This window comes from Sorghum bicolor, chromosome 6, assembly GCF_000003195.3.
Source record: "Sorghum bicolor cultivar BTx623 chromosome 6, Sorghum_bicolor_NCBIv3, whole genome shotgun sequence".
In the NCBI taxonomy this organism is placed as follows: Eukaryota; Viridiplantae; Streptophyta; class Magnoliopsida; order Poales; family Poaceae; genus Sorghum; species Sorghum bicolor.
In genome coordinates, this window is record NC_012875.2 from 45751092 (window position 1) to 45770501 (window position 19410).

The 19410-nt window shown below is 43.4% G+C and overlaps 2 protein-coding genes and 1 pseudogene across 2 annotated transcripts; all 3 read right to left on the reverse strand.

The window, feature by feature from the left end:
- Nucleotides 263-2543, reverse strand: LOC8075840 (annotated as a pseudogene).
- LOC8080332 (putative FBD-associated F-box protein At5g38570) lies at nucleotides 3657-5903 on the reverse strand. Its single transcript, XM_002447839.2, has 4 exons — nucleotides 5731-5903; nucleotides 4513-5449; nucleotides 4277-4420; nucleotides 3657-4196 (listed from the first exon to the last, which is right to left on the reverse strand). The coding sequence occupies exons 2-4, from the start codon at nucleotides 5434-5436 to the stop codon at nucleotides 3984-3986; spliced, it is 1281 nt and encodes a 426-aa protein (XP_002447884.1). The 5' UTR covers nucleotides 5437-5449; nucleotides 5731-5903; the 3' UTR covers nucleotides 3657-3983.
- Nucleotides 16067-18897, reverse strand: LOC8080334 (F-box/LRR-repeat protein At3g58930). Its single transcript, XM_021463676.1, has 3 exons — nucleotides 17735-18897; nucleotides 17437-17589; nucleotides 16067-17323 (listed from the first exon to the last, which is right to left on the reverse strand). Exons 1-3 carry the CDS (start codon nucleotides 18692-18694, stop codon nucleotides 17129-17131), a joined length of 1308 nt encoding a protein of 435 aa, XP_021319351.1. The 5' UTR covers nucleotides 18695-18897; the 3' UTR covers nucleotides 16067-17128.

Genomic DNA, 19410 nt, shown 5'->3' on the forward strand with positions numbered 1-19410 from the left:
ACTGGAGGGGAATTTGCATGCCAAATGCAGAGCTAACACATGTTCATGTACATGGTCTATGGATAGATCAACCATGGTTCTTCAGGACCAAAATGTTAATGTATCTATACATTTCACAGTTCATCGAATCAGTGCGAAGTGAAAGTGTAACAGATTGGTATTTAGCGTCATAGATTAGTGAATGCATGCAGACAGAAAGCCGAAATGAACTCAAAGATTCATTTTCGAAAAGGCCTGCATCTGCCAAACTAGAATTCAGATGTACAAAACGAAGCAAACAAGCAACTTTCTTTTCACTTTGAAGCAAGCTTACACCATATAAATTGAGGTGCAGACAACACAAGATCAGTGCCATACCTCATAAAACTAAATTATCTAGAAATGAGTCCGAAAGAACATGCTCGCACTTTTAACTAAGGGCATCGAAACACAGCAGAGGCACAAAAGCAAAGTTCATAGAAGCCAGTGTGACAAGCGACATAGATAGCGGATAGGCTAAGGATGTCCTGGATTAACCTTGGTGAATTTTATGTTATTCTTGGGCAGATCACCGGAAATGCTAAACAAAAACTTCACCAGCTTTTTGGCATCATCATCTTTGTATATAATTTCAGTAAGCTTGAGGTTCTTGCACCGGACATCAAACTGGTTTAGATACCCCTTGTTCGACTTTACCTTTCCTTTCTTTTCCTTAGGATCATCTGAGACCTGTTGTCATCAGAAAACATGCAAGATTATGAACTAAAATTTTAGTCAGATCATAAGTTCAATGCCAAAGCACAGTATACCTTGCAATGGTCCAAAGTGAGCTTCTCCAAATTAGGCGAATGCTGAAGAAAGTGTCCCAACATCTGGAAGTTATCACTAAGATCAGAATGCTCCAATAACAAGCTAGGTCCTAAGGTTCTGGAATTCTGGGAATTCTTCATCGATCACCTCGAATGTATTGTACCTAAGGTTCTGGAATTCTGGGAATTCTTCATCGATCACCTGGAATGTATTGTATAATTCGTTTAGATTAACGAAAATGGCACCACTAAGAGCAGCAAGGAAATATCAATGAAGACAGAAGGCACACCATTGTTTGGAAACCTGACAACACCAAATTTGTCACACTACATAGAAGCTTGAATTGCTCCTTGCTGAGTTCACTTCCTACACTGTTCCTTAGAAAAATGGAAGCCTCCGTGAGAGATGACATCTCAACAAATGAAACACCACCTTCAAAGGAATAATCACTCACGTCCAGGAGCAGATAGGCAACAGCAGGGGCCATGATAACTAGCTGACAGTTAGATTCGTTCTCACAAGCATCAATAACCAACCTCTTCAACGTGGGCGATGTAACCGCAGAAAGTTTACTGCATCTGCAATTTTTCAGAATTAACTTCTTTAGTGTGTGGGATGTGATCTCATGAAATGTACACTCACAATCTGTCAGCTCCAATTCCTCCAAATACTGGCACCCTGAATTAACATGCTTCATGAAACTGTCATCCAAATATACATTGGAAAGGCGTAGCCTTTTGAGTCACCAGGGGGTAGAGTTCAATTCCTTATGCTGAATGCCAGGATCCTGGCGACTGTACTTTATGCCACGACGGATCCATCTGGCTGCCTGCTTCCGCTTACCGTAAAATGCTTGAGCGCGACTAACATGCAGCCGGAATGTATCCAAGTGTGCAATGGAAATATTATTGGGGATAAGCAGATGGTCGGTGAAGTCCTCAAAGTCGTGCCATTCCTTCTCTTCATTGCGGTTTGGGCCTGTGGTCTTGAACTCCTCCTGGTCAATGTCGAGGCATGGCACAGAGCGCCAGAGGTGCCTCCACCTGGTGGACAGCACGCAGGTCTGCACCACCTGCCGGGCCTTCAAGAAGGACATGATGTGGTGGATGAGGCAATCCGGTAGGGAGCTCAGCCTGTCGCCGGTCAAGCTGCCGCTGCCGCTGCCGCTGCTTGCACGGGGTCGCTTTCCAATGGCCTCGAGCTCCGTGGAGTGCCCTCCTCTCTGTAGGAGAGATCAGAAGGCACATATATGGTAAAGGTGAAAAATCGTCATTTGTGCAACTCCATTTACACAAAATCTACATCAATCTGAAGATGAGACGCTCTAGTACTGCTGGATTAGAAGATGACACATGAATACATGATTGATTTCGAAGACGTGATCTAGCATTTTCTGTACTAGTAGATATATAAAAATAGATCTACTAAATAAAGATTTAAAAGAAAAGATGAAGAAGGGGTGGTTTAGAGAGAAAAAATCGTGAGGGGTCGCGGAAGGGACTTACCGAGTGCCACAGCCTCAGGCTCGCCGGACAAGAGCCCGACCGTAGAAGATGCCGCCACCAGGAGCAAGCGGAAGCAGAAGTACTGGACGCCTGGAGGGAAAAGAGGAGGAACGGAGGATACAGGAAAACGAGACGCAGGTAAAAAGGCCACTGCCGTTCCGTTCCGTGTGGGCTTGCAATGCGGGGCCCACGTGGTACGAGCGAGGCGTACACCGTAGAATACATCAGATTGACGTACGATACGCGCATGACAGTGCATACGGTACGACGTGTATGGTCTACGTAGTTGCAATTGTATTGTAACCGTTCTATGGGGGAGGGGGAAAAAAAATGCTTAGCCAGGGCTTATTTAGATCCGTATATAAACCTGCTAGTGTAATAGCCAAGAGCCGAAAGCATAGGTCCAGAAACCATTTGATCAGGGTTCAAAATTTCAGCAGTAATTTTAGAGATGACGGAAGGAAATTTCCAAGATTTTATTTTATATGAATACATGTGCTATATAACTCTAGACTCATATTTTGTATTGCTCATGTTGCATAGTCTTCTACTCAAAAGATATGTAATCATAAATCATATTAGCATTTTGTTTAGATCTAAAAGTTCACTAAAAACGTTATGTGTTTTAGTCTCTAGAAAACTTTTGGCAAAATTTCAGCCAAACTTTATGAATTTCAGTAATTCTGAGGATGGCCAAAAAAAAACAATTAATACCGAAAATAAAAGAAAAATTATCAACAACACTAGCCAACCTTGGTATGTCTTAGGTTACTTGAGGTGCGTTGCTAGATCTCAACTAGTTAGACCAGTCTCGGTATAAAGTTTTATGATGTTATTTTCAAGACTGCCATATACCCATATCACATAGAAATAAAATAAAACCTGAATAAAACATATAATCTCAATAAACAGTTTCATTCTAAATTTCATAGAAATTAATTTTATGACTCATGGAGAGTTGGTAATCGTGTCAAGGGAGTTTTATCTCCATAAAACTCGCTTCTCTCTTATTAAAAACATTGGCACATCATCAAAAATGCTTTGTCGCAGCTCATTAAATGCAAATAAAACTTTGATGAAACTCCAAAGATGCTTTTGTGGCAGCTCATTAAATACAAATGAAACTCTCACTGGAACTAGTCTTAGCCGACATTGTCATCTACATATGTGATTTCCTTATGCAGGTCGTCAAGTCTTTTCATAGTAGGATGAATTCCCAAGAACACATCCTGATGCGAGTAACCAGTATATATCGTTGAGAAATTTGGGAATGGTTGGAAAAAAATATGGATCATCCATCTCAAGAAATCGAACAAAGAGGAGCACACTCATAAAAAACAGATTGGTATTTAGCCTCATAGATTAGTGAATGCATGCAAACAGAAGGACGAAATGAACTCAAAGATTCATATTCGAAAAGGCCTCCATCTGCCAAACTTGAATTCAGATATAACAACAAAACGAAGCAAACATGCAACTTTCTGTTCACTTTGAAGCATGTAAGCTTACATATAAAGACTTGAGGTGCAGACAACAAAAAAACAGTACCATAACTCATACAACTAAGTTATCTAGAAATGAGTTCAAAAGCACATGCTCAACACTTTAACTAAGGACATCCCAACACAGCGGAGGCACACAAGCAAAGTTCATAGAAGCCCCAGCGTGACAAGCGACAGATAACCTAGGCTAAGGATGACCTGGACCAACCTTGGTGAATTTTATGTTATTCTTGGGCAGATCACTAGAAATGCTAAACAAAAGGTTCAGCAGCTTTTGGGCATCGTCATCGTTGTAGATAATTTTAGTAAGCTTGAGGTTCTTGCACCGGACATCAAACTGGTTCAGATACGCCTTGTTCGACTTGACATTTCCTTTCTTTCTCTTAGGATCCTTTGAGAACTGTTGTCACCACAAAAGATGAACGATAATGAACTAAAATTTTAGTCAGATCATGAGTTCAATGCCAAAGCACAGTATACCTTGCAATGGTCCAAAGTGAGCTTCTCCAAATTAGGCGAATGCTGAAGAAAGTGTCCCAACATCTGGAAGTTATCACTAAGATCACATTTCTCCAATAACAATGTCCTAAGGTTCTGAAATTCTGGGAATTCTTCACCGATCACCTGGAATGTATTATATAATTCATTTAGATTAACAAAAATGGCACCACTATATAAGAGCAGTAAGGAAATATCAATGAAGACAGAAGGCACACCATTGTTTGGAAACCTGACAACACCAAATTTGTAACATTAGACAAACTACAAAGAAGCTTGAATTGGTCCTTGCTGAGTTCACTTCTTACACAGTTCCTTAGAAAAATGGAAGCCTCGGCAAGAGATGACATCTCATCAAATGAAACACAGCCTCGAAAGGAATAAGCACTCACGTCCAGGAGCAGATAAGCAACAGCAGGGGCAATAACCCGCAGAGAAATAAATGCGAACCAACCTCCATTAATAATTAAGCTATTCAGCATGGGTGATGTAATGACAGAAAGTGCATAGCACTGGCAGCCCTTCAGAATCAAGTTCTTCATTGTGTGGGATGTGATCTCATGAAATGAACAGTTGCAAGATTTCAGCTCCAAATCCTCCAGATATTGGCACCCTGAACTGATATGATTCATGAAACTGTCATCCAAATATAAATTGGAAAGGTGCAGCCTTTTGAGGCGCCAGGAGGCAGAGTTCAATTTCATACACTGAATGCCAGGATCCTGACCACTGTACTTTATGCCATGACGGATCCATCTGGCTGCCTGTTTATCCTTATCGTATGGATATTTGGAGACACTAAGCTGCAGCTGGAACGTATCCAAGTGCGCAATGGAAATATTATTAGGTATAAGCAGATGGTCGGTGAAGTCCGCGAAGTCATGCCATTCCTTCTCTTCATCGCGGTTCGGGCCTGCGGTCTTGAACTCCTCCTGGTCAATGTCGAGGCATGGCACAGAGCGCCAGAGGTGCCTCCATCTGGTGGACAGCACGCAGGTCTGCACCACCTGCCGGGCCTTCAAGAAGGACATGATGTGGTGGATGAGGCAATCCGGTAGGGAGCTCAGCCTGTCGCTAGCCAAGCTGCTGCTGCTGCCGCCGCTGCTTGCACGGGGTCGCTTTCCAATGGCCTCGAGCTCCATGGGTCGCTTTCCTCTGTGTAGGAGACCAAAAGGGGCATACAGTAAAAATGAAAATCCTAATTTGCGCAACTCTACTTGCACAAAATTTACTTCGATCTGAAGATGAGATGCGCTAGTAGTAGTGGATCAGAAGATGACACACGAGTACATGATGATTTAAGACGTGATCTAGCATTGCTGTACTATGTACTAGATAAGTAGATCTACTATGTAATAGTAAAGATTAAAAAGCACAAAAGTGAAGGTTTTTCTTTAAAGCAAAACAAATCGCGAGGGATCGTGAAAGGGACCTACCAAGTGCCACAGCCTCAGGGTCGCCGGACAAGAACCCGGTCGGAGAAGACGCAAGGAGCAACGGGAGAAGCTGAAGTGCCGGACGCCTGGACCCTTCGCCTTCCTGCACGGTGAGTGGGGAAAAGAGGAGGATACAGGAAAACGAGACGCGACCCTTCGCCTTCCGTGTCACGGGTTAGGCCATGGTTAATGGAAGTTTCATAACCTTTATATCAATATTTTGAAAATATTATACAAGAGTTTTATGAGATAAAACTCTCTTTATTTCTATAAAACTTTTATCATCTATTTTAGTATAGCTATAGTGCTATATCAATATATTTAATGTATATAAAACTTTAATAAAACCTCCATTAAGACTGACCTCAAGCCTTGTTTAGTTCATTAAAAAAATTCAAGATTATTCGTCACATTAAATCTTATGACACATGCATGAAGCATTAAATATAGATGAAAACAAAAAATAATTGCACAGTTTGTCTGTAAATCACAAGACAAATCTTTTAAGCCTAGTTACTACATAATTAGATAATATTTATCAAATAAAAATAAAAATACTACAATATCAAAAACTTTAAAAAATCAGATCGCCTTACTTCGTGTATGATGAATGGGTACCGGCCTGTAGCTTCAGGCTTTCGCTTGTACGAATGATAAGGACCAGTAAATATATATTATTTACAAAACTAAAACTAGAGGATAATTTGTGAGACATCTTTTGAGTATAATTAATTCATAATTAAATACTATTTATGGAATAAAATAAAAATGCTATAGTTTCTGGTAAATTTTATCATTCCCAACCAAACACCTCCTAAGGCCGATCTCAACGGGAGTTAATGTCCCAGTCTACAGAACACTTATACTTCCTCTATATCCATAAAAAAAGTCGTTTTGGACAAGATTTAGATCAAATATTACAAATATAAATCATGAATAACTTTTAAGTTGTTGAATTTGTAGATGTGAAAACCATATGACTAGATTTGTCTTGAAAAATACTTTCATAAAAATATACATATGTCACTTTTTGATAAATATTTTTATAAAATAAGGAGTCAAAGTTAGGCTTTGGAGACCGTGTCATTGGTATAAGTTCTCTCGTCGTGTGTACTGTTCGGGCCTCCCAAATCCCAATCGATGCCTTGGGATCAATAGCATATTTATAGAAGATTAGTGTTTGTATAGCAGATTATGGATATCAGATGCTATGCAAATAAATGCTAAATTTCAACAGAGAAATATTAAAAAAATAAAATAAAATTCAAAGTATAATATCATGTTTGCTTAAAAATAATTAGAAGTTTTAGTTGATTATTTCAATTTTAATGGTGTAGAATCACAAAGATGTAGATAAATAAATAACATACGAAGAAGACAAGTGGAATAAATTAACATTAAGTTCTCTTATTACTTGAAAGTTATATCATTAATCTTCCCATTATCTTTTATCATGATCGAAACCAGCCATTTTATTATCATCGAACCATCTACATTGTCACACTATCCACATAGCCAATAGTGATCTACAAATAGTAATAACTATTTGCAAAATAGCGGCCGGCCAACCAAGTTTTAATACAATATATCTTTGGTCCCGCTACCTTAGAGCGGCCACTAAGCCAACAAAAGATGAAACAAGCAACCTAGCTGTTGATCTGGTTTGCAAGAAAATAAACTAAAAGTTGAAAAGTACGTGTTTTCTAGGTTTTAGAGTGTTAACAAGCTAAAGGTTGTTGCAAAAGTCAATAACAAGAAGTCCAAAAAAACCAAAAGTCAAAAAACCTACTTTTTTTTTATCAAAAACTCAAGAGTTGCAGCTTAAACAAACAACCTAATATTATGCTTAGGATGCCATCTTATTCAAAGCTTCCGGTGGAACCTGCCCACACAGGTTTAAGTCTTCGACTTGACACGAGTGCTCGTATTTTCATAAATTTATTCTAGGGTTTAACGACGCTACGATTTTAGTGGTAGACGATATCCCCGTCAACACCGAAGTGTCTATGGTAACTTTGTAAATCTAAAGATCTGACACCTAAATCCTTCAGATGTGCTCATAGGGATAGGTTTTGCGTATATGTGCTTATAGGAATCAGTGTGCGACTGTGCGTGAGTGTTGTGGGCATCTACGTTGTACCGTGTGATTCTAAAAAAACACCACTAGGAAGTCTATAAGGGGGTGTTTGGTTGGGGGTGATAAAATTTAATAGTCACTTCAGTATTTTTGTTTTATTTGACAATTAGTGTACAATTATGGCCTAATTAGGCTCAAAATATTCGTCTCGCAAATTATCCTCTAGTTATTGTTTTAGTTTTGCAAATAGTATATATTTAGTACTTCATGCATGTGTGTAAAGATTCGATGTGATGGATGATTAAAAAATCCCCTGAAGCCAAACAGGGCCGACAAGAAGCGATATGAGCATAGCTAATGGTTAGGTTCTTTTTGTTGCAACCAGTCAGTCTAGGTTCAAATCTTTGATTTGACACATGTGCTCGTTTTCTAGATTTATTCTAGTATTTAAGAGCTATTCTTTTAGTGATTGACAACATATGGCAACTGTCAATCTCAAGATTTGTCAATCCTTATAGGGTTATGAGGTGTGCACGCGCGTTCATTGGTGTTAAGTGTACAGTTCATGTCTCCCTCATCTCTTCCTCCTCTAGTGCGCTCCAGCCCAAGCACAGTGTCACAAATCCTATGCTCTCTCCCCCCTTGTTCTCTCTGGAAATCAAAGCAATGGACACATAATCTGCAGCAATGTGTGTGTGGGCGGTGGCCGGCCGGGCACGCGAGCTACAGGCGACATCCGTTGCGCCTGGGCATCCTCCTCTGTGGTCGATCTGTGAAGTCTTCGACCTTCGTGCATGTGTGGGCGGTGGCCGGCCGGCGTCGCTAGCATCGCAGACAAAGGCGACAGCATAGGTGAGCCTAGCTGTCATAGGCGAGCGTGGCTGTCGCGTGTGACCGCGGCCGGTGCGAGTGAGTGTGTCCGGCAAGCGACCGCGGCTGTCACAGGCGAGTGTGGCCATCGCACGCGGCGCTGACAAATGCGGCAGCATAGGCGAGCATGGCCATCGCATACAGCTCGGGTGAGCTCATTCGGCAAACGAGCACGGATGAGCGCACATGGGCCCGACCTACATAGAAACAGTTGGTTTCCTATCAACGGGAAAATCCTCGTTTCTTGCCTCAATTCAATCGAAGACGTCATTTCCCAAGGACGAAACGATTTCCTCCATTGGGACTGTCCTATTGAAACCCATTGAGACCGACCTAACTATAATATGCACTAAACTATAATATGCACTAAAGTTCCTTCTCTACACACTGTACACTAGTCCCTAGATCTCTGACCCAGATACATGATATGGCCTCTATGAGAGGACATGTGTGTGCAGAATTCAAAACAACCTTTATGTGACAATAATACACATATAAATTCTTGGGATGACGATGATACCACTAACTAACTTTTTTTTTTAGAAATCTGGAGGGGCTTTGGCCCCTACAGTGAAAGTTTATTAATAGAGAAAAAAGGGGGTACACAGATACAGGTACACTAGGGAACAAACAAAGAAAGGAAGAAGAGTAAAAAGGTGGAGAAAGAAGAAGGAAACAAAAAGAAGAAAACTAAGAAAGAGACTGAATCCATGCTTCAAGAACTTGTAGATGCTGATCTTTGACTCTATGCGTGAGCAAGAGCAGTTCTTTCCTGAAAAGAAGTTTTGCTGATCCTATAGACGGTGGAATTCCTTCGAAGATCTGGTTGTTTCTTGTTTTCCAGATGGACCATGACATCAGGATAATTGTTTCCATGAAAAAACTGGATTGTATTTGATCCTTGATCTGGGAGACAGCCTCAGGAAAATTGGTGTTCATAGGTGCTTCAATCTGGATACTGTCCCAGCATTGACCGACAAAGGGGCATTGAAGGAACAGATGTTGTGCAGTTTCTTCCGTACTGTTAACACAGAAGACACAGTCAAAGGATGCAAGCTCCATATTCTTCCTCCTTAGTATGTTTCTTGTGTTCAGTCTGTCTTTCAACAGCAGCCAAAAGAACACCTTGTGTTTTGGTTGGCATTTTGATTTCCATAGCCACTTATAGGAATCATGGATCTGGGAATGACCCATTAGAAGTTTGTAGGCTCTGTTGGAGTGGAACCTCTCTCCCCAGGTATAGCTCCAGACATCCTTTTCTTGAGTATGAGGAAATCTTTGTAGAATGACTAAGAGTTGCTGAAGTTGCTGATATGCCTGAACAGATAAGGGCAGGTGGAACAGCTGTGATAAATTACTACATTCAAGTACTTTCTTGGCAGAAATATATTGTTTTTTGTAAAAGAGAAAAGTTCTGGCATTGTGGCTTTGAGCTCCCGATTATTCCACTTGTCTTCCCAGAATAGAGTGCTTTCACCATTTCTAAGGGCTATGGAAGCAAATTCCTTGTACTGATGCAGTAGTTTGAGATTGTCTCTCCACCAAAATGAGCCTTTTCTGGTCCTCTCTGGAAGTTTATCATTTCTGTAATATTTTTCCCAAATCATTTGTACCCAGGGTATATCCCTCTTATTTAAGAACTTATTCCAATTCTTCATCATGAGTGCCTTGTTTTGTTTCCCCAGATCAATTACTCCTAGGCCTCCCTGTTCTTTGGGTTGACAAACTAGGGTCCAAGCTGCTTGAGGTGGTTTTCTCCCATTCACATCGCTTCCTCTCCAAAGACAGTTCTTCCTAAAAGAATCAATTCGCTTAATCACTGTCCCAGGGATCTCAAGAGAACATAGGTAAAAAGTTGGGAGGGCCGTCATGACAGCATTTGTTATTTCCAGTCTGCCAGCTTGTGAAAGAAGGGCTGATACACCTCCAAGCCTACTTTCACACTTATTTATCAGAGGCAAGTAGTCCTGAATCACTGGCTTTGTGAGGCCAAGAGGGAGGCCCAAATAAGTAAAAGGGAAGGAGCCTTTGGAACAACCAAAGGTGTTGGCCAGATGATCCAACTTCTGATCGTTGATGTTGATAGGCAGCATCATTGATTTCTTCAGATTGACCTTGAGACCTGTTGCTTCTGAGAAGGTGTTGATTACTGACTTTAAAAACAGGAGTTGTCTTGTGTCACCTTCTAGAATTATAAGTGTATCATCAGCATACTGGACCACTGGGAAGTCAGGATTAGTTTGCAAAGGTATTGGTAATGACAGGAGCCCCAAGTCCTTTCCCTTGTTAATCAGAGACTGAAGAAGATCAGCTGCAAGCACAAAGAGTAGAGGGGAGAGAGGGTCACCCTGCCTGACCCCTCTTAGACAATGAATGGTCTTTCCAGGAGATCCGTTCAATAGAACTTGGGAGGTAGCAGAAGTGAACAGGGCTCTGACCCATCCAATCCACCTTTCTCCAAAACCTTTAGCTTGCAGGATTTTGATGATTGCTTGGTGTTCCATTTTGTCAAAAGCTTTTTCAAAGTCAAGCTTAATGACCACTATTTCTTTTTTTGAGTGATGGCACATGTGGAGATATTCAAAGGCCCAGGCCACACAGTCCTGAATTGTCCTATGCTTGATGAACCCATATTGATTTTTGTGCACAAGTTTGGTTATCACTGGCTGCAACCTGTTTGCCATTATCTTTGTCACTAGCTTGAGGGAGGAATTTAGCAGTGATATGGGCCTGAAGTCTGTGACAGTTCTGGGATCATGCACTTTTGGGACAAGGGTAATGAAAGAAGTATCGATGCTTCTCAGGCAGACTTCATTACTAAAGAAGGAGTCACAAAATTTAAGTAAATCTTATTTTAGAGTTCCCCATGAGGCTTTTAGGAACTCATTAGTGAATCCATCGGGTCCTGGGGATTTGTCATTAGGGAGGTACTTGATGACTGCCTCTATCTCATGATTACTGAAAGGCAGCTCCAGACAAGAAAGGTCATCCCTGGTTTGTAGCAGATATTCTAACTCAAATCCAAACCTGTCGAACTCTGATTTGCCTAGTCTTTCCTTGTACTCCTTCCATAACATCTCCTCCTTCTCTCTGTGTGTGCTTGCAAGGTAGCCATCCTCCCTTTCCAAATGTCTGATAAGATTTCCTCTCATTCTTATTGTGGCATTTGCATGAAAGAATTTTGTTGTTGCATCCCCTAGCTTCACCCATTTAATGTTGCCTCTTTGTTTCCAATAGGTTTTCTGCTGATCCAAAAGCATAAATAATTTCTCCTTCAGTGAAGATCTAAAGTTCCACTCTGGCAGACTAAGATCTCTGTATTCTTCAATGACATCCAAGAACTGTATGATATTTTTCACATTTTGGATAACAGTCTTTAGATTGGACAGGGAGGCTTGTTTCTCCTTCAGAGTTTTCCTCAATCGTTTATATTTAGCAGTAAGTGTCCTGGCAGGGTCCAACTGTGCTAGGGGACTGTTCCAGCTGCTGCTCAAGATTTCTTGAAAGTTCTGCATTTGAAGCCAATAGTTCTCGAATCTGAAGGCTTTGGGCTTCGGGATTTGAGTAGATATCTGGACCAAACATGGGCAATGATCAGAGGGGCTTCTGTTCAGAGCTTTTGCAGATGTATCAGGATACTTTAGAGTCCAGGCATTTGAAGTGAAGATCCAATCAAGCTTTTCTAAGAGAGGGTTCGGCTGCATGTTGGACCATGTGTATTTTCTTCCCTATAGTGTTATTTCATTGATTCCCAGGTGACTGATGGTATCATTAAACATGAACATTTCAGCCATGTTTCCTTCTCCCCTATTTCTGTCCTCCGGCTTCCTGATCAAATTGAAATCACCCAAGACTATCCATTCCCTGTCCTCAGGCATTTGAATCTGCCTGAGCCAGTCAGTGAAATTCTGCTTTCCTTCTGGTGTACACGGGCCATAGACATTAGTTAAGATCCAACTGTCATCACTCATTTTAGAGTTAATTTCCATAGAGATGGCAAACTCATTATTAAAAATCATTTCCCCACAGAATAATCTTCCTTTCCATATTGTAACTATCCCCCCTGAGGCGCCTACTGATGGGAGAAATTCAAAACTATCGAAACTGGGTGGGCAAATATTTCTGAGAAAGGACTGGTCAAACTCATCTTTCTTAGTCTCCTGAAGACAAAGAATGTCACACTCAGATTCCACAATCCTGTCCCTGATTATATTCCATTTATCTCTAGAATTTATGCCCCTAACATTCCAGCTCAAGATCTTCCAATTCCTATTGTGATTGTGATTCATTTGTCACATGAGAGGTTAGTTTTTAGGCTAGGCGTCAGAAAGATTGCCTCTTTTGTTCTACAGCCCGAACAAGTATCAACCTTTATCACTTGCTCACAGGTTTGTGATATATGAGATCCAACAGAATTATCATTCAGAAGCTCTACAAACTCAGCATCAAAGCACCCACACAGTAGGTAAGAGGAAAACACAAACCGCAAATTATCCAGCAACATCTGTGAGTCTGAGTTTGTCTTGTCCAGAGACAAGGAGATCAAAGAGACAACCAAACAACTAGAGTTGCACTTCAAAATACAAGTTCTTATGTTTTCCCCCTCCATAAACCGTCGAGGGAAGTAGAAGACTAGACAAAATAGGGGGTTCCCACTACTTCTAGGCACCCTCAAGTACTCAGTTACTCTTGTCACCATTCTTCTTCTTTGGGTTCTTTGGTCCTTCATCTCCATTGCCTTTCTTTCTTGGCTCCTCCTCCCCTTCTTCCATCTTCTTTTTCTGTCCTATCTTCTTTTGTTCCTTCTTTTTTAGCAGGGCTTCATCAGTCAATTGTTCATCTTCCAGTTCACCAAGCTCCTTTCCAAGTCTCTTGATTACCTGCTTGGACAAGGTAGGAGGATTAGGGAGGCAGAAGAAACACTTTTTATCAGAACAGATGCCTCTTCTGGTTCCATTGTTCACCTGCTTTCCTCTGCTGCTCCTTCTGAGCTCTGTTTCCACAACTGGGCAGGTCCTCTTGGGTCCCCTTTTCTTGGGAGTGGACTTGGGCTCCTGAAGCCGTTTTCCCACTTCCTCATCTTCTTCCAGTGAGCTTAACTTAGTCTTGGGTGCTGCAACACAAGCAGTGTATTGAGGACACTGTTGAGGCACATGAAAGTCCACAACCCCATCACCAACCCCATCACCAACCCTCAGACAATCTGCAGCTTTTGAGGATAGAAAATATTTTGCCCAATTGAACAGACTTGGAGATAGAAGCATGGCAGTGAAAAAATTAACCCATCCCGAAGGAACAGCTAAATGTAGGTGATTAGGATTACCTTGAGCAAAGAATCTAGCCCAAAGTCTGGTTGCCTCAGCAGTTCTGCTTCTTTGAGCCCAGACAGGATCAGCCTCTGGGCCAAACAGCAGGGCCCTTCCAACCTGGAGATTTTGATAAACCATCTGGTCCTCAGGTATTTCATTTTCTTCTGCAGGTGCATGTTCATGGGCCTCAAGGTTTGCAGGAAGGCCAAGGCCCAACTCATTTTGAGCTGGTTCATGGGCTTCTAAAATGACATGAGGCCCAGCAAGGTGCAGAGCAACTGGTTCAATTTGTAAGTTGTGTTGAGCTGGTCCCTCCATAACAAAAATATTTTCATTAGGGATATGGAGCTCAGGAGCCAGCTCGTTTACTTCCAAAAGTTCCTCATTTTGTTCCAGCTCTACAGGGTCAATCTGGAAGTCCTGCATTTCTAAGTCTGCAATATTCATGAGATGTTGTTCTTCAGCCATCAGGTTCAAGTTCAGCTGGTTATTCAACACTGGCTGGTGAAGATGAACTTGCGGAGGTGGCTGCTCAAGAGCCTGCAGAGGCATCTGCTGAATTTCTTCAATTTCTTGCCCAGGGTCTTGAGGTGGTATCTGTTGAATTTGAACCTCTTCATCACTATCATTGTTGATTAAATCATTTAGTTCCATGAATTCTGCAAGATTTAGCTGATTTGCTGGGTTTACAATAACCTCCATTGGGTCCTCCTCCCCCCAGGTAGATTCAGGTCAATATTTATCACATGTTCTGCTTCCAGATTCAGGTTGGGTACTTGGACAGGAACCTGCAATTGTTGCTGTTGAGGCTGAGGCCAGAGTTCCCAGGCAGCATTGTCAACATTATCCCCATCTTGAGCTTGTGGTTCAACTTGTTGCTGATTCTGAATCTGCTCTTGCTCATTTTCCTGGATCTGAAAGGGTCCATTACCAGGTTGGCCGAGACCAAAGAAGTCAAATGGTGCCCCTACTGGGAAAGGTTCGACTGGCAAAGGATCCTCATCCTGTGGTCCATCACCCAACAATCTGCTTTGAAGGACCTCACATTGCACTGTCCAAGAGTCACTCTCTAATCCCAGAGAATCTGATAGCACGATGAACTGAGGGACCGACTGTAGGTCAAGGACTCTGGCCTTGAGAATCAATCTTACCATCCTGCTCCTATCATTCCTCCAGTGCAGAAGTTTCCCAAACGATGAAATAGCATTCTGGATGTATCCATCTTCCCAATAATCAGCCGGGAACTCCATGAGCATCAACCATACCTCAGTGTTGAAGTAGGCCCTACGCCAGTTCCTACCTTTGTTGTGCTCCGTAAAGGTGAAGTGCACATCTAGGTAAGGAATAGGACCTAAGCTCACCAGATTGTCTCTATCAATCCTATGGTGAAATCTTACCAGAGCTTGACCCAGCGTAGAAGGCTGGATTTCCTTGACATGTATTCTCCGCTCAAGAAAGAACTCAGCTAGAACTTCTTCAACAGCATCAAAGTGAATGGCATTACCAGGCAGATGATCGATGGTGACGATCGCGAGGTCTTCATTCCTAAGCGGAGGCCTCGAGGAAACCACCGCCCTGACAACTGGCACCCTGTTCTCCACTTCCATCCATTGCAGATTCTAAGGGATGAAAGGACGAGGGTCAGAGCGTTGGAAGGCCATTGGTGAAGCAAGCGGCGCAGATTGAGCTGGTGTAGGTTTGTTTGCGCTGGGGTTTTCTTGATTTTCCTGGTGCTCCTATTGTTCTTGCACGGGAACAGAGGAGGAAGGAGGGTAGACGACCGACTGATTAATGCAAAGCGTCCACCGCTCAGGGTCGTGCGCCTCTTCAGCTTCTAGGGCCACCTCACTTTGCTTATCAGGGAGCACCCAAGGAACAGAGATGGGCGGATTCCCAGGAGCCCACCCGGGATTCCAGCTTCTGAGCACATCTTGTAGAGATCCTGGTTGAGATGTGCTGGAGCAATTCGGCCCAATAGCAGGTCGGAACCAGGCCGTTATGTCGACCTCTAAAGCTTTTCCTTTATTAAACTGGCCTTTTCCTGTGGCGGCCACCTTGAAACCTTGAGCCCAGTGATCCTTGTTCAGAACCAAATCTGGGGGAGAAGGATCCTGTCTCCTCGGGCGAGCAGGCACAGCCATGCAGAATGCTGCTACGTGACCAGTCTTCATGCAGGCACGACAACGGATAGGCTGATTGCAGCGGTGCCTCTGGTGGTCAGGAGACAAACATCTTGGGCAGAAGATTGTGTTTCTGGCTGAATTCAAATTCGAATTTGAGTTTGAACTCTGAGCGGTGGCCCTGACCTTGGCCTTGGAAGCTGGCAACGGCGGTGCTCTCGTCTTTTCCAACTCCGGCCACCGGAGTCTACTGAAAAGTGATCTTCGTCCCAATGGGATCGAGTTGGCGCCAGAAAGAGGAGGGCCTTTCACTATCTCAGCAAAGGTTGTTCTTGTTTTTGTGGTCGGGATAACGTGCTCCCAGGAACTTTCTTCTTCTCTTGAGAACAAACTGAACTCTCTCTTCCAGTTAGGGCCACCATTCCCCCAGAGATGAAAGGAAACTTTGTAAAGTTTGCACTCAAAGCTCTGAAGATCTCGGACATAGAAACCCACAGCTCTCGTGGAAACCACAAAGCGGAAAACTCTGTCTCCCAACTGAGAAACTCTGAAATCTGATGCAAGACCCCCAAGAGTTGCTTGCAGAATGACACCCACTGACTCACAGCAAAGTTTAAACTTGCATCTGCCAAAAGAAGCAACCAGGAAGAACGAGTCTCTGCCCAGAGCTGGATTGGAGATTGGCAGATTGAGAGTTGCCAGGACTGCAGCCTGAACCTTGAGTCCCCAGACGAAAGACAACCCCGGAAGATCCATCGAGAACGGGAGAAACCAAGCAGGCGAGGAAGAAGGTCTTACCCAAGAATCGACGAGGAAGGAGGAAGGAGGAGATTAGGAGGCGGCAATGGCAGAGGCCCGCCGGCGGGGGCACCAGCCGCGGGGGCTCCTCGGCTGTCCCATCGCTTCTCGCTTTGCGTAGGAAAGACTGTACTCTGTGTCTCTTGCACTCTTGTCTCTTCTCCTCCCTTCCTCCCTCTCTTCCCCCGTAAGAAGGATTTGCCCCTTTGTATTCTCTGTACTAACTAACTTTCAATGAGTTTTATGTAATTGTTCGGTAAATTCTCTGAAATGCAGAGCAAAAGCTCAATCAGTTGGTGGATGTCCTCGCCTCGATATATTATTTCAGTGAGCTTGAGTTTCTCGCACCGGGCATCGACGAGGTTGGGGTACGGCTTCGATTTGGACGATCTTCTCTTATTCTTCAAGTCATTTGAGTACTGTATATATTAGCAGCGTAAAACTATGTAAGTTCACGAAATTCACAAGAGAAAAAAAACTGAATATGAGTTAATTGAAAGCTTATATTAGGTACAGTATATATACTCCATACCTTGCACCACCGCAGAGTGAGCCTCTCCAGGTTGGGTGAGTTACGAAGCAAGAGCCCCAACATCTGGAAGCCATCACTAAGGTCGCATCGGTTTAGTTGTAAGGTCCTTAGGTTGTTCAATTGTGGGAATGTTGCGGAGCACTCACCAAGTACCTGGAGTATATATCAGATTAGATGACACACAAAGACCCAACATGAGCTAGTAAACGTAGACATGGCAAAGTGCATGCCAAAGTTAAAAGAAACATATATAGATGATCTGACAATCTTTAGGATAGGATCTGAGGAGAGTGCGTACCATCACCTGGGACAGCTCTAGGTTTGTCATCACGTCAGACACGCTGCCAAGGATCTTCAGAGCATCGACAATTTTCCTCGACCGTAAACGAACGGATGCCTTGGCAAGGGAAGTCGTCATCCCTCTCAACGAAAACCCACCAACAAATAAGCCGGAAACATCGACATTCAGGAACACAGAAGCAGCAGCAGGTGCCGTGGTAACAACCAGGCAATCTCCGGTGTAGCTGCCGCCGTCGATAACCAAGCTGCTCAGCATGGGCGACGTGATCTCACGGAATCCGTCTATCATGCAGCATTTTTTGAGGACTAGGCTCTTCAGCGAGCCGGAGGTGATCGCTTCGAACTCTAACTTGCACTCGGTCAGCTCCAGATCCTCCAAGTTCGGGCACCCGGATCCGACGTGCTCGGAGAAAAGGGCATCCAGGCACATCTTGTCAAGATGTAGCTTTCTGAGGCGCCAGGATCTCGTAGTAGAACTGAAGCCCTGACGCTGAATGCCAGGTCCCTGGGCGGCGTCGCCGTCGTACTTGATGCCACGGCGGATCCATCTGTATCCTCGTTTACTCTCAGAATCGCAGCCGGTGAAGCCCAGCCGGAACTTGTCCAAGTGGGCAATGGAAACGTTGCCGGGGGAGAGCAGAATGTCCATGAAGTCTTCGAACTTCTCCCACCGCATCTCCAAAAGGTCCGGGAAGGTCGGGGCCGCGCGCGCCTCTGCGACAGTGAACTCAAACTCACCCTCGTCGGCGTCGAAGCAGGGCACGGAGCGCCAGAGGTGCCTCCACCGGGCGGACAGCACGCACGTCTGCACCACCTGCCGGGCCTTCATGCGGGACATGATCTCGTGCAGGAGGCAGTCCGGCAGCGCGCTCAGCCGGTCGTCCCCGCCGCCGCCGGCCATGATGCCGGTGCCTGCGTCGTCGTTGGTGCGACTCCTCTTGCATGGGGCTTCTTCCATCGGGTTGGTTGGGTCGTCGTGTTGGTAGCCTCTGAGCTGAGGAATCAGGAGGTACTCGATTGTTATTATCTCTTGGATCTTGGATTGGATTAGATGGAAACCACCGCGAATTCGGGAGATCTCAATCAGACTTTGGAATCGTATACCTACCCTCCTCCGTATATCTCTAGAGATCGGTTGATTGATTGCCAACCAAGCGCGTTTCGGCCTGGGCCTTGAGTTCCCATCATCATCCGTAAAAAATACTTTCATTTGTATTTGACAAATATTATTCAATTATAAACTAATTAGGTTTAAAAGATTCGTCTCGCAAATTACATATAAACTACGTAATTAGTTATTTCTTTATCTATATTTAGTGCTCTATATATATAATTAGGCTCAAAAGATTCATCTCGCAAATTAGTTATTTTTTTATCTATATTTAGTGCTCCATACATATATTGTAAAATTCGACGAGTAAAACAATGTCATGATTTCAGCACTCCTACGTTTCAGCTTCGGAAACAGTAAGTGTAAGCGCTCCAGGTTTCTAAACCGAAACCTGTCTGTTCCATGGCGTTGCCGGGTAGCCTGGCAACGAGTAACGACCGACGAGAGTGTGTAGGCAGCGTTGCCACTGCTCGATCTCACATGCCGGCCGTCAACAACAGCAACTGGAAGCTTGGCACTCATAAATCTACCAGAGCCTTAATAATCACATAAATTTACTAACT